General features: G+C 41.8%; 1 protein-coding gene across 1 annotated transcript in view; it reads right to left on the bottom strand.

Annotated features, from left to right (window-relative positions):
- Positions 1-12,217, bottom strand: part of ERGIC1 (endoplasmic reticulum-golgi intermediate compartment 1) — a 60,354-nt gene that overhangs the window by 30,858 nt on the left and 17,279 nt on the right. The window contains exons 2-3 of the mRNA XM_064161835.1: positions 8,331-8,392; positions 1,444-1,516 (exon numbers count right to left, since the gene is read on the bottom strand). Of these exons, the coding sequence (XP_064017905.1) occupies positions 1,444-1,516; positions 8,331-8,392 (135 nt within the window). The remainder of the gene's footprint in view (positions 1-1,443; positions 1,517-8,330; positions 8,393-12,217) is intronic.

Below are 12,217 nucleotides of genomic sequence, written 5' to 3'. Positions count from 1 at the left end.
ATCATCTCTGAAGCAAATGTGCAGTGGGCATAAAGAAATTAGCTAGAGCTAGATGACACCACTGTTTTAAGGTTAAACATTACTCAAGGTTAAAATTATTCTTTAAATTATACTCTTGAGCCAAGTCAGTGCTGTACAAATGCAAAGAAAAAGCCTCATGGTTATCAGAAGCCACGTAAGCCATGGTCAACCTGAGCCCAATGCATTTCAGAGCTTTTTTGCTCAGCAGTGACATCTGTTGCTATCTGGACCATCACGTAAGTCTGACAGAAGTTCCACCCTTTCTAACTATCCAGGAACTGTGCATCACAGTCCAGTGAGCTCACTGCCACATCAGCGGGGTGATGGAGAATGTTTCCTAGAACCCAGAACAAAGGAACTTGTGTTACTGGTTACTAAGAAAAATTCACTTTAAGGCAGGAGGAACATGAAAACAGAGAAAAAAACATCTAACTGAAATGCTCATTCTATGAGCCATTTTTTAAAGTGGAAATTATTTCTGTTTTGCTCAAAGCAAGATCCCAAAAAGGTTACCTGGGACAGCCTGCCTTCAGGCACAAAATTTGTCAACTAAGTTTCCAATTGTGGCTCTACAGGAGAAGAGAAAAGAAGATAAAACTCACACTTGAGGAAACCTATCTGCCTGTATCAGAGATTCAGCTCTGGCAATAAAAAATGAGGTACTGTTAACATTAAACTAATAATAATTCATATTTCATAGAGTTCATTCTTCAAAAGAAAACATCTCCAAAAGGACCCAGTGAAGACTGATAGAATGTGGTACTTATTTTATCCATAGGAAAGTGAGGAGTAAAGAAAACATTTTGTCAGAGATCCTGCTGCACCTGCAGTGGGAGCTCACAGTCTGAGAGCACAGAGCACATGGATTCAACCAGCAGCACCGTGCATTTAAGCATACAGTATCACCAAGTTAAAATAAACTAGTTTTTGAGAATCACTTTAAATCCAGCAAATACAGAGGAAAGTGTCTGTTCAAGAGGAAAGGGGAAAGAAACCTCAGATGAGAACAAGATACTGGCAGCCTAAAGAGGAAGAGAGAAACTGCAACTAACTAGCATTGATCATCTTAGCACCCATGCTAGCTTACACTTGATCACCAACTGAAAAGGGCCAAATGATCTGTGGTCACATGAAAAGTATCCATTGTGCTCAACAGAGCAATCCAATATGCAGATAATGAGGGATCAAGCCAGTCTGGAACAGTTTTCTCTGTCAGAAGTACTTTAGAACCAGGTCTGCCTAGTGTAGTTTGGTAGATTAAAAAGTGCAATTTGCACTCAATCAAAAATAATTTAAAAGCCATTAGACAACTAATTGACCTAGTGAAATTACAGGCACATTTTTCCAAAATACAAGGATAAAGCTGTAAAGAATCACATATGCACAAACATTCAAAGATAGGAAAACATGATTTTTACTTACATTTCAGTGGCTATGAATCCAGTGAGCTCAGACAGGAAGAGAAATAGTATGAAGAGACAGCAGCAGACAGATACTGGAAAAGAGGCAGGAAAAGCAAAAGGTTAGTTTCATATCTTTAACAAAGAAAAAAATCTGGTTTCATACAAGCACATTGTTGCCCCCATGGATATGCCCCAAAGACACGCTTGAGAACTAACACTCTTTAGGGACAATGACCAAGATGATGCCATCAGTGCATTGACTTCAACGTCATGTCAATCACCAACAACCTACAGGGTATCCTAACCCTTGGACCACCTTCTCCATCCTAATTTCCACCTCCCTATGTCTCCTGACTTCCAAGACATTATGTGGGTCTGCCAGCTCTACCTTCTTCTTGACAAAGCTGCTTGACAATATGACCTTGTTGGAGCCCTTGATCCAAATATAATTTCAATATTACTAAAACCTCCAAAAGGAAAAAGAATCAGTATCTCCTTGCTTTGAAAGCACATAGTCAGCAGATTGTGGATTAGGAGGCATTTTGGTTCTGTGTCAAGTTTTAAAGCTATGTGTAAGTAATCTCACAGCCTGCACTATCCACTATAGCTGGGACAGCAGCAGTGGCAGTGAACTAGTCTAGCCAATGCATGATACTGCTCTGATTTTTCCATTTGCTGATATATTGACTCTCCAGAGATGGAAAATTCCCAGTGAAGGAACTGTGAAGTACCTGGACAACAAGTCCCATGTCTTTTCTAAGAATGCCAACCTAAAGTTACAAGTAGGGAACCCAAAGTAAATGGCATACTACTGGTTACTCTTCATCAGGAAACTATTCAAAACATTGTACAGTGACAGTCAGTGACCCAAGCAGAAGAGGCTGGAAGGAAGGACAGCTGCAAATCCCATTGAGTAGGGATGATTAGAGTAGACAAGGATGTGCCAGGGCAAGGAGACAGGACTGCAATGTGTACTTGTATTAAACAAAATACCCAAGTTCACCATGAATCACTATACAAAAGAGTAAACCAGGAAATGGCATGCTGCTCCAGGGCTGTGACAACAGGATTAGTTTAGTTCACCCCTCAATCCCAGCTGAGTTGTAATGACCAAGCACTCTTTGGAAATGATCACTTTACCATAGCCACTAATTAGGATTGAGAAATATGCAAGAAAAACTCTATTCCTCAGTTCTATTCCACATGACCTGTACAGCCTGAATACCCATTCCTTTGGGAAGCCCAAGCAACCACTGACTGAGGAGCAATGTTATCATAAAACTACGCCTGTCCGAAATCCCTTGGGTAGAGGATGTGATAAGTAAGGGAAGGAAAGAGGAGGTACTTAAGGCAAATACTGAGACAGACTCTCAAGTGAGCTAAAGCCTTGTGCCTCATTCTTCAGATTAGTCACTTTATAGTTCTGAAGAAAGAAAGTTGTGTTGTTTTCCCTTCCTCATCAGAATAATTTCAAGGGTGGATTAATGTAGTGACCCTCTGAAAAGTGCAAGGAATTTAAAAAGATGCCAAAAATATCTATTAGGAGGGAGGAAGGAAGGGAGGAACGAAGGAGGGGAGGAAGGGAGGAAGAAAGGAGGGGAGGAAGGAGGGGAGGAAGGAAGGGAGGAAGGAAGGAAGAAAAGGAAAAAAAGTAAGTCAAAGACCAGTAGAAAAATGGGAAGCTAGAAAGGATATTAATTCCAAAAGAGAAACCTCAGGTGGCTACACAGTTGCTTCCACATCTTGGCTGTCAAGACACAGACCACCACGGCTGTAACCCAGCTAATCCATTGGCACAGTGCCTCATGCAGCGTGGGGGAGGAGAAAGGTCTGCCTGAAGCATAGCAGTAAATCCTCATGCACACCTACCTAAGAGTAGAAAGTAGCCTAGGCATGAGACCCGTTGATCTCGTGTTTCTTACTGTTAACCACTGAAGAGCAGAGACAAGATCTCTGCTAGTACGCTGCCCATATTCCTCTTTGCTTGTTATGATCCTGAAGGCTTTCCAGACCTCTCCTCAAGCTCTGCTCACTATCACTTCTACCTTGCAAGCCTGGTACTGCTAACTGCAAATTCTCTCTCTGAGCCTTCTCTCTTCCATTTAAAAAAAGTTTATTCTTTGCCATTTGCATCATTAAATTCTCTTCTTTTCCAGCACACAAAACATTTGCTCCCTGAGAGTCGCCATCAGCTCTTGCAGCGAAGGCTTGTGACAATACTTCATAAAAATACAGTTCAGTAAAATTCCACTAACCTATATCTAAAAAATCCTGCTAGAACATCCTGAAACACCTGGCAGAGGCTGACTTCCAAAGCTCTTCAATGCTTTTGGCAGTCTTCAAACTGATTGTCAGTTTTCAATCTGTAAAGAGATTACTGAGGGTGGACATCACAGTGCCTGAAAGAAATGAATGGGGAACAGCCACTCTCTGCCTTTCAGCGTGGGAATGGAAGAGGGAAGTAAAACACATAATTTGCTTTTCCTTTACACATCACCTATGTTTTGAAAACTCGTGGCAATAAATGTTGAGGATGTTTGAAAAGAGTCTGTAATGCATCAAAAAGGAATCACATATGCCCTGAAGAACAAATCCATTGAAGGCTACTCAACACATACTAAACTTCATAACTCAGGAAGTTCAGAACTACCAGTTGATGGTGAAGTGTTTAACCTGTCCTCAGGCTTTTCCTAAGGAATCTGCTACTGACTATATGGACATTTCTACTGACCTAGCTAGCATGGCCACTGTTCTGTTAAACTCTCCTTGCACACACTGTGTGTGTGTGTGTTTACTATGAGACTCACGTGAAAGTAATGTCCATTAAACTGTCTCTAGAGCCACTGTTTCTTCAGATGCAGAACACAAGTTTCTCTCCTTGGCATGGTGTTGCAGGCATGTATGATGTTCCCAGCATAAGAACTTACACACAGACTACTCCAGCTGCTTATTTCATAGTGAAAGCTTTTACTTGCTTCCATGCAAATGTGCAGTTCCTGCCACCCACATTTGACAACTGCATTCCATTTGGAAGAGTAGATTAAAGGCCTGGATCACACAATTCATGCATAAAGCATAGCTTAACTGCAAGAGCACAGACATGTTCCCACAGAGCTCCAAGGACCATCTAAGACAGGTTGCTTAAAACTCTAATTGATAACATGATCAATACACCAAAGGTTGCTGGTGTTAGACATGCTGGAATACACTGCTGTTGGCTAATCAGTAATCCCAAAAGGACAGGAAATTCTGCCAAGATATTTTTTCCTACACTAGCTTTGACAGTCTGACCTTTTTGTACATATCCCCTCTGACACACAGCCCTTCTATGCCCATTCCTGAATCTTCTTCCCCACCTCACAAGAAGTGAAAGAAACGTGAAGAGTTTAACACATCTCACAGACTGAGAATGTGGACTTATGCCTATATTAAGGCATAAAATTAATAGTGTTTATTGTTTGATGGAGCAAACTGCTGTGAAGTGCAAGGAATGGGTCTTGTTACAGATGCCATGTGAATCATAACTTTGATATTTCCTGATGTGTATTTAAAACTCCAGGCTCCAAAACAGCATAGAGTATTTCTGGATAACATTACCATGTGTGCAAGCAACATGTGCATGCAGACTACAAATCCACAATGACTGCTAAATACGAGGATTGCAGCAGCAGCTGGTCCCACTCCCAAGATGTCAGACTGCTCCTGTCCAGCCAAATGCCAACTGTCAGCCAGCCAGGGCATGTGCTGCTGCTGCCCACATACCCAAACATGGCCAAGTGGTCACCACATTAGTCAGGTCTGTTAAAATGGCCGTGTGCTGGCATCACAGACGTGCAACACAGAAGTGGGAAAGCCTATAAAGACTGGCACAGGCATCTGGTGGAAAAGAGACAACAATGGCTTGATTGTCTGAATGGCACAGGGATGGCAATGCTGCCCGACAGAAGAGATTTTTATTGAGGAAAAAAGGAAGGAGTAGCTTCTGTACACTTTTCAGAGAAGCCTGCAGCAAGAGGGGTGTTGCTCTATACAAACCTCACTGCGTAACTGCAGGGGACAGTTCTAAGTTCCTTCATTCCTATTAATTTTCAGTAGCCAGCAGGGTTGCTACACAGATCTGAAATCTCTCGTATTTACTGCAACTTCTGAAATTACAAAACCATACATAACAGAAGGCCTCAATAACCCTCCTGTTGGATTCTGGACCTTCTTGTGTTTGAGACTGCCTACTCTTTTCCACCAAAATATCCTTACACTTCATGTCACTGAGTTGCTTCTTTCCTAGAAAAGTTGACCACTTCAGCCCTGAGGGTCAGAAGTAGAGGTGGTATTTTCCATCCCTTTTCTTCTGTCATCTGATCCATGCCTTCTTCCCTAGTAAATGTAAAGCTTTTCAAAAACGCCCTTTTTGCAATCCAAAAAGCACCTGCAGGAATCCTGCCTTCAGCACCACGAGTGACACTGAACTAAAGCTTCAGCAGAAACCGTGTGGAAAGGGCTTGAATCAACAGTCAGCTACTACAATTTTACATCTGCTCTGTAAAACTTGGAAGACTAAAGAAAAACAAAAAACAAGTTGCAGCCATGGCTATTTCACATATTTGCTAGACACTAAAAGATTTGTTGAGAGGCAAAACCTTCCCTTACCCTCCAGTCCTCAGTGTTATTCCACACTGACATTCCTAAAACATTTATAAGCATTTTTCATTAAACCATGCGACCTTCCCAGGCTTCAGTCTGGCATGGCAATGGGCTGGTCTCATTCATGACCTCCTACAACATGCAAGATTACTGCCTTTCAAATTACAAGTCACAGGCTTGGTCTGACAGAAAGCTCATTAGGAAAGCTGCACATAAGATCCTCACATGCAAAGCCACCAGTTTGTTGGCTGCTTGTACGGTTCAAAAGCCTCTATCAACCTGTCTAAAAGCACTCTGACAAAAAGGAGGAGAACCAGTTAGAGAAGAAAATCAAAGCCTGAGAAACTGCAAATAACAGTAGAGAGAAGTCAGCTAATAATTTTAAGTAAGAGTCACAGCCTTCAAGCTTTCCCACAACAGACTTATCACTCGAGCTGTTTACTGCAGATCAGAAAAGCCTAACACTACACAGCCTTTGATGGTTTCTTTGTTTCTAAAACACACTCTTCTGCAGGTGATTCATAACAAGACAAATTCTCAAAGGAAGCCCAGTTACAGTGTGGGAACTCTTCGTTTCCAAAACAGAAGAGAAAGCAGGATCACTAACAAGTTCAAAGTGTTCTTTTAAAACACTGAATCTCACATGCCTCTAAATTTGCAAGCAGTTTTTTATTCAAGCCCTTTGTTCACAGTTTCAGCAAACCTAAAAGGGAGTCAACACAGCAGTAATTCAGTGGTCAGAAAAACACAGAGGACAAGGACTCCCCAGAAGTAAATATTTAGAGTAATGTGCTATCTTCACAGAAGCACACAACAGTTCAGACAGGCAGGGACCTCTCAAAGGATCACCCAGTCCAACTCCCCTGGTCAAAACAGGGTCAGCTAAAGCAGGACTGGTTCTACTTGTTTTGAGTATCTCCAAAAACACTCCAGCAACCCCAGGCAGCCCATCATCACAGTAAGAAGTGAGGAGTTTCTTTAGGTCACAAAGGGCTTTTCTTTGTGTCCATTGATTCACTGGTACTGACTCAGTTCCATCCCTGCTGTCTCCACGGGATATGACATCACTCACGTCAGCAGTGACATACAAGGCTAGTGACCTATCTGCAAGAATGGATGAATGGAGAACAGCTACATGATCAAAGGAAGTCACTGTTCAATGGAACAGGAAAGCTGCATTAGGTATCTAATTACAGGCCTGGCAGGATCAACCTGATCAATGTTTACCACTGCACACAGCCTGCTCACTGCACGTAATTGGGCAAAATTGCATTACTCAGACTACAGCCTCCCTCAGGATGAGGAAGGAAGGAAGGAAGGAAGGAAGGAAGGAAGGAAGGAAGGAAGGAAGGAAGGAAGGAAGGAAGGAAGGAAGGAAGGAAGGAAGGAAGGAAGGAAGGAAGGAAGGAAGGAAGGAAGGAAGGAAGGAAGGAAGGAAGGAAGGAAGGAAGGAAGGAAGGAAGGAAGGAAGGAAGGAAGGAAGGAAGGAAAAGGGGCCCAAGGCAAGAGATTTCTATCAGCCAAAGTCTGTACATTGATACATGGGAGTGAGAGTGGATTGCTATCGATGGTTTTTGACTGACCAAGCGATCTTTCTTCCTTAAAAGCATAACAAGTAACAACAAAATAAGATCTCTGCTTATTAGTCCTACCTACAACATCAGGTGAATCCCCTGAGTACACTGAGAGAAATACCTGTATCTCCAACCATCTTCAGCTGTACCCACTTCATACTACCACCCACACTGCTCCTTACTAATCTAGAACCTGGATTCCCTGCTTGCAGTGGTTTGGTTCCTGAAATCTCTTGAGCAGGCAAACACCTGGGTACACCTATGGTGAATGCAACTGTTTCCAGGTGTTTTTCATACTGACTGAGGGGATGCCTATTAGAGGTAAAAAATCAGGTAGCCTCTCCAATGCTGTTTGTAGCACACTCACAGCCTTCTGCTCATGGTAAGACACTAGGAAAACCTCTCTAGCTACTTAGTAGCTAAGAGTGGGTATTTCAGCACTAGCTTTTAGTAGTTCACTTTCATGACTGTGTATCCTTACTATCTTTTGTTGAGATTCTGAATCCTTGGAAACTACTCTGCCATTTAGTGCAACCTGACAGACTGGGCAAAATGATCTGTCCCTGTAACAAAGGACACCTTTGCCAGTGCTCAGTATCTCTTTAAAAAAATCCCTGGATACAGCAAAGCCAGATGATCTTTAATTTTAGATGGAGGGTATGCAAGGACATCAAAAAGAAGTGTTACTTACTAATAGCCCCTGTGTAGGTTGGCTGTGTAAGGTCTTTTGGCACCTTCCTGTAGATGTCAAACCTGAAAGAGGAAAAGCAACAGCCATAAAACAGGTGGAACATTTCAGTACATTTCATGTCACCACAGGGATTAATGATGCTGAAGTTTTTTCCACCCAGCCTTCCAACATTTTTTCAGTTTGCAGGATATGAGGAGGAAAAGCGAAACAAAACAAAAAATCCTTTCTTTTGTATAATTATGTAACTGTGCTCCTTCTTGGCTCCAACTTCCAAAGCACTTCTCTCCCCCTCCCTCTCCTTCGCTGTCGTGGATCTGTGCAAACTGAACTGCGAAAGGTGCCACAGAAGTTTACAGAACACTGTAAAAGGATAAGGATATTTTACAGACTCCTGAATGCAGAGGCCTGGCAAAAAAAAAAACCAAAACAGTGGAAAAACAACCTATATTGCCTCTTGCAGTCTGTACCCTGCAGTAGCCAGAAATGGACACTACCAAAGTCAGATAACAAGGCAGTGAGACAAGAAACCTACCCTTGGACATTGGATACACAACAGAAATTAACTCAAGAAGTTTGCTACTCCCCCAGCAAAAGCCAGTTTAATAATAGATTGTTGTTTTGATTCAGTCATATCTTTTAATACCCACATGGCTCAGCTTTGCTATTTTAAACTCTCCATGGTTAAACTTCTGCTGCCCTTACGATGTTAACTGTATTATTTCCTACAACTTGTGCTTCTGCACGCCCAGCTGAAACGCAGCTCTGACATCAGTTTTTCCACCACTCAGTAAAAATGAATTAATGTATTAAAAACACACATACATCCCCCCCTAAAGAAGGAAAAGACTGGTTCTCCTCTGAATTAGACTTTTTTGCTATACCACAAGTAGGTGGGATTTGATGCTTTTTCCAGCTCTGAAGAGGCATGAGAGACATCAGTTTCCAAACTCTTATACTGAACCAAGATAAAATGCCTGTCTTTATTCACTAGTTCCTACTACACCAAGTATTACACTTAGGAGTTTCAAATCTAGATATTTTTTCTTTACTCTTCATGAGTTGAGATCACTTACAATTTGGAGGCACTCTGGGCAAACAGAACAGCGTTTGCCTCGCATGAGATTAGAAGGGACATTGTTACTGTGTTTCATTCAGGAGTTGAAGCTGAAGGAATGGTAAACAGAAAAAAGGAGTAGGTATAGAGATCAACGACCTGCCCAGTTCAAGTCCTGAAAAAGCTATGTAATCATGCAACTCTTTCAACAACCCAGTCATAGAGTTTGTTGTCATAGCATGCTGCACAGGATACACATGGCGCCGAATGTTTTCATGACTCTACTTGCTGCCATCTCCTAAATAGATTAGTAATATTCCTGATCCAAACAGTCCATTTATGGCTCTCCTGCTGCCCTGAAAACATCTGGAAAGTGCTGTTTACATTCTTTCCACAAACACCAAAGCAACAGCAGCAGCAGATGGTAAAGCAACCCAGAGTAGCTGATGACATCATGGTCTCACAAGCAGAGGAAGTAGATGATCATTCCTGCTCACAGCCCATTAAACATTGCAAGTTGGCGTCGTCTCGCCAAAGCGACAATAATAGATCAACAAGACTAAAAAAGCTGGAAGAAAAAGAGAGAGAGCATATGAACACACAAGAGCTGCTGAGTGTGAGGGAATCATTTGAAACAGGAAAGAGCTCTATGTTGGATTCAGTAAAAGCAGCAGCATGTGGCTACTATAAATGGAAGTCTCTTCTTACAATGAGAACTATTTACCAGTATGATGACCCATCACAGGATTAAAAAAAAATTAAATCTAGCTTTTTAAATAACTGAGTGGAAAATTGATGTCACGACAGAGTTCTCTTTTCATACTGCCATTTTAATCACATAAGTAACATCTAAACCCCACAAATTAAGTTTTACATGGTGTTAAGTAAGCTAAGATTAGGCAAAGACACTACAGAAGGTGATCAACAGCTCCCCAGACATCTATTCTTATCACCTGGCTTAAAGTACTTAAAAGGCAGTGCACTGCCTCTATGCTATTCTGCTTCCCACTTCTTCCACCTCAACTTTTGGGTCTGTACTTCCAGGCTCAGGCCTCCCTGCACCCACAGTTTAAGAGCTGTCACACGAGGCCCTTAAGGTATAAGCAGAGCGAGCTCACACAGCTTGCTAGGCAAAGAACATCAGGCAAAAAGCATTCTAGCCCTGGAATTACAGTCCAACACAGACAAGAAGAGTACAGAATTGAATAAAGCCTTCATGGCTTTGTTTCATAGAATTAACAGATTTTTTTACATAAGGATAGATATTGCAGAATAACAGAATCAAGAGTGGGCAACATATGGAAAAAAGAGACAATGAGACCAGATCAGAAAGTAGGGAGGAAGGAGGAAAGCTCAGTTGAGAAATAATGGATGAACACAGAAACTTGAAGGATGACATCCAGGGCCTGACGCAAGCAGCAGAATGGAAGGCAAGCAGGGAGAGTATATTTAAGCTTGCAGAAGGATGCTGAAATGATCACAACAACTAATAGCAAGGGAGTGGAAAAAGACATGTTAGAAATAAGAGACCAACACTGCTGGTGAGATTTTGCTCAATGATGTGTGTTACCAGTTAAGCCCAAGAGAGTACCAAACCAAAAGAATAAGGACTGGCTATGTGCAAGTATCCTGGCAAAACATTTATTTTCTTGGAAAAGTCATGCTCAGGACCAGGAGGATTAATACTTTGGCAAGAGGAACAATAATCCTCAAGGTACCAGGCATGTTCCCAAAAAGCATCTTACACCAGCCACAACTTGAGAAAGTACATTTTGGCCTGATCCAGGATGGTGAAAACAGTTTGGTTTATGAGAAAGGCAAGCTGGAAGCCAAAAAGGATAGCAAGACATTGAACTTTGAAGAGAATGATGGAGATGATGACCTATCTTTGTTAACTTCAAATTGAATTCTGAGTTAGAAAAGATAAAAAAGGCATATGATTCAATGACAGCTTGAGTACTATGTTTGTGAGATGAAATCTCAGCAGTAAGTAGAGGATGGAACCCCAAAGTAGGCCTCATTAATTACATATAATAAATAAGTAAATTTATTTAAAAGTTGTTTGGATGTGGTGTTTGAGGATATGGTTTAAGGGTGAACTTTGTAGAGTAGGGTTAGCAGTTAGGCCTGATGATCCTGAGGGTCTTTTCCAACCAGAATGTCTCTGTGATTCTGTGTAAATCAAGCAAACTTCTCAAACAAATCCACAAAGTTGACAAGAGTAACAGAGTGTCCTGTCACAGTAAGAAGAGAGGAAAACAGAGATTTGTGAGAGCCACAGCTCCTTTCAGACCTAAGGGTTAAAAATCTGATTTACTTCTCGACTACACTAGACAAACCTTTCTCCTTTTTGCCATCAGCTTCAGGTGATCACTTACAATGTCCTGGGAAGAGAAAAGAATGGGATTAGACACCAGAGAAGATTCATAATGCAGGAGGGAGGAGACTCTGGAGTTGTAAGCAAGGTAAATAGGAACAGGTTTTACTTGCCCTGAGGTCAAATGTTTCTGCAAGAACCTGCAGTAAAAATTCCAACATGTCTCCAGGTTCCTGAAGCATTGGTCACTTGGAAAAAGTATTTGTACCCTGGAAAGAGAGAGGAACCTTGGGTTGCGTATAGCGCAAAAGCTGCCTTACAGACTTGACAGTGGCACATTCAAAGCAGTGGAAGGTATTACTAATGCTGGAGGAAAACTGGATGTTCAGAAAGGTTATAGCAGGCAGCTCATACGGCAGCGAGACACACTGTACTACCTTGTGAATATCCACTTTCACAGTCTAAACAACCATGAGAAAGCAGGCTCTAGATGTGCAGCATGTTCACTGCCTCATA

This window comes from Pogoniulus pusillus, chromosome 22 (assembly GCF_015220805.1).
Source record: "Pogoniulus pusillus isolate bPogPus1 chromosome 22, bPogPus1.pri, whole genome shotgun sequence".
Lineage (NCBI taxonomy): Eukaryota > Metazoa > Chordata > Aves > Piciformes > Lybiidae > Pogoniulus > Pogoniulus pusillus.
Note: the sequence above shows the minus strand (reverse complement) of the source record. Positions and strands in the feature narration are given on the sequence as shown.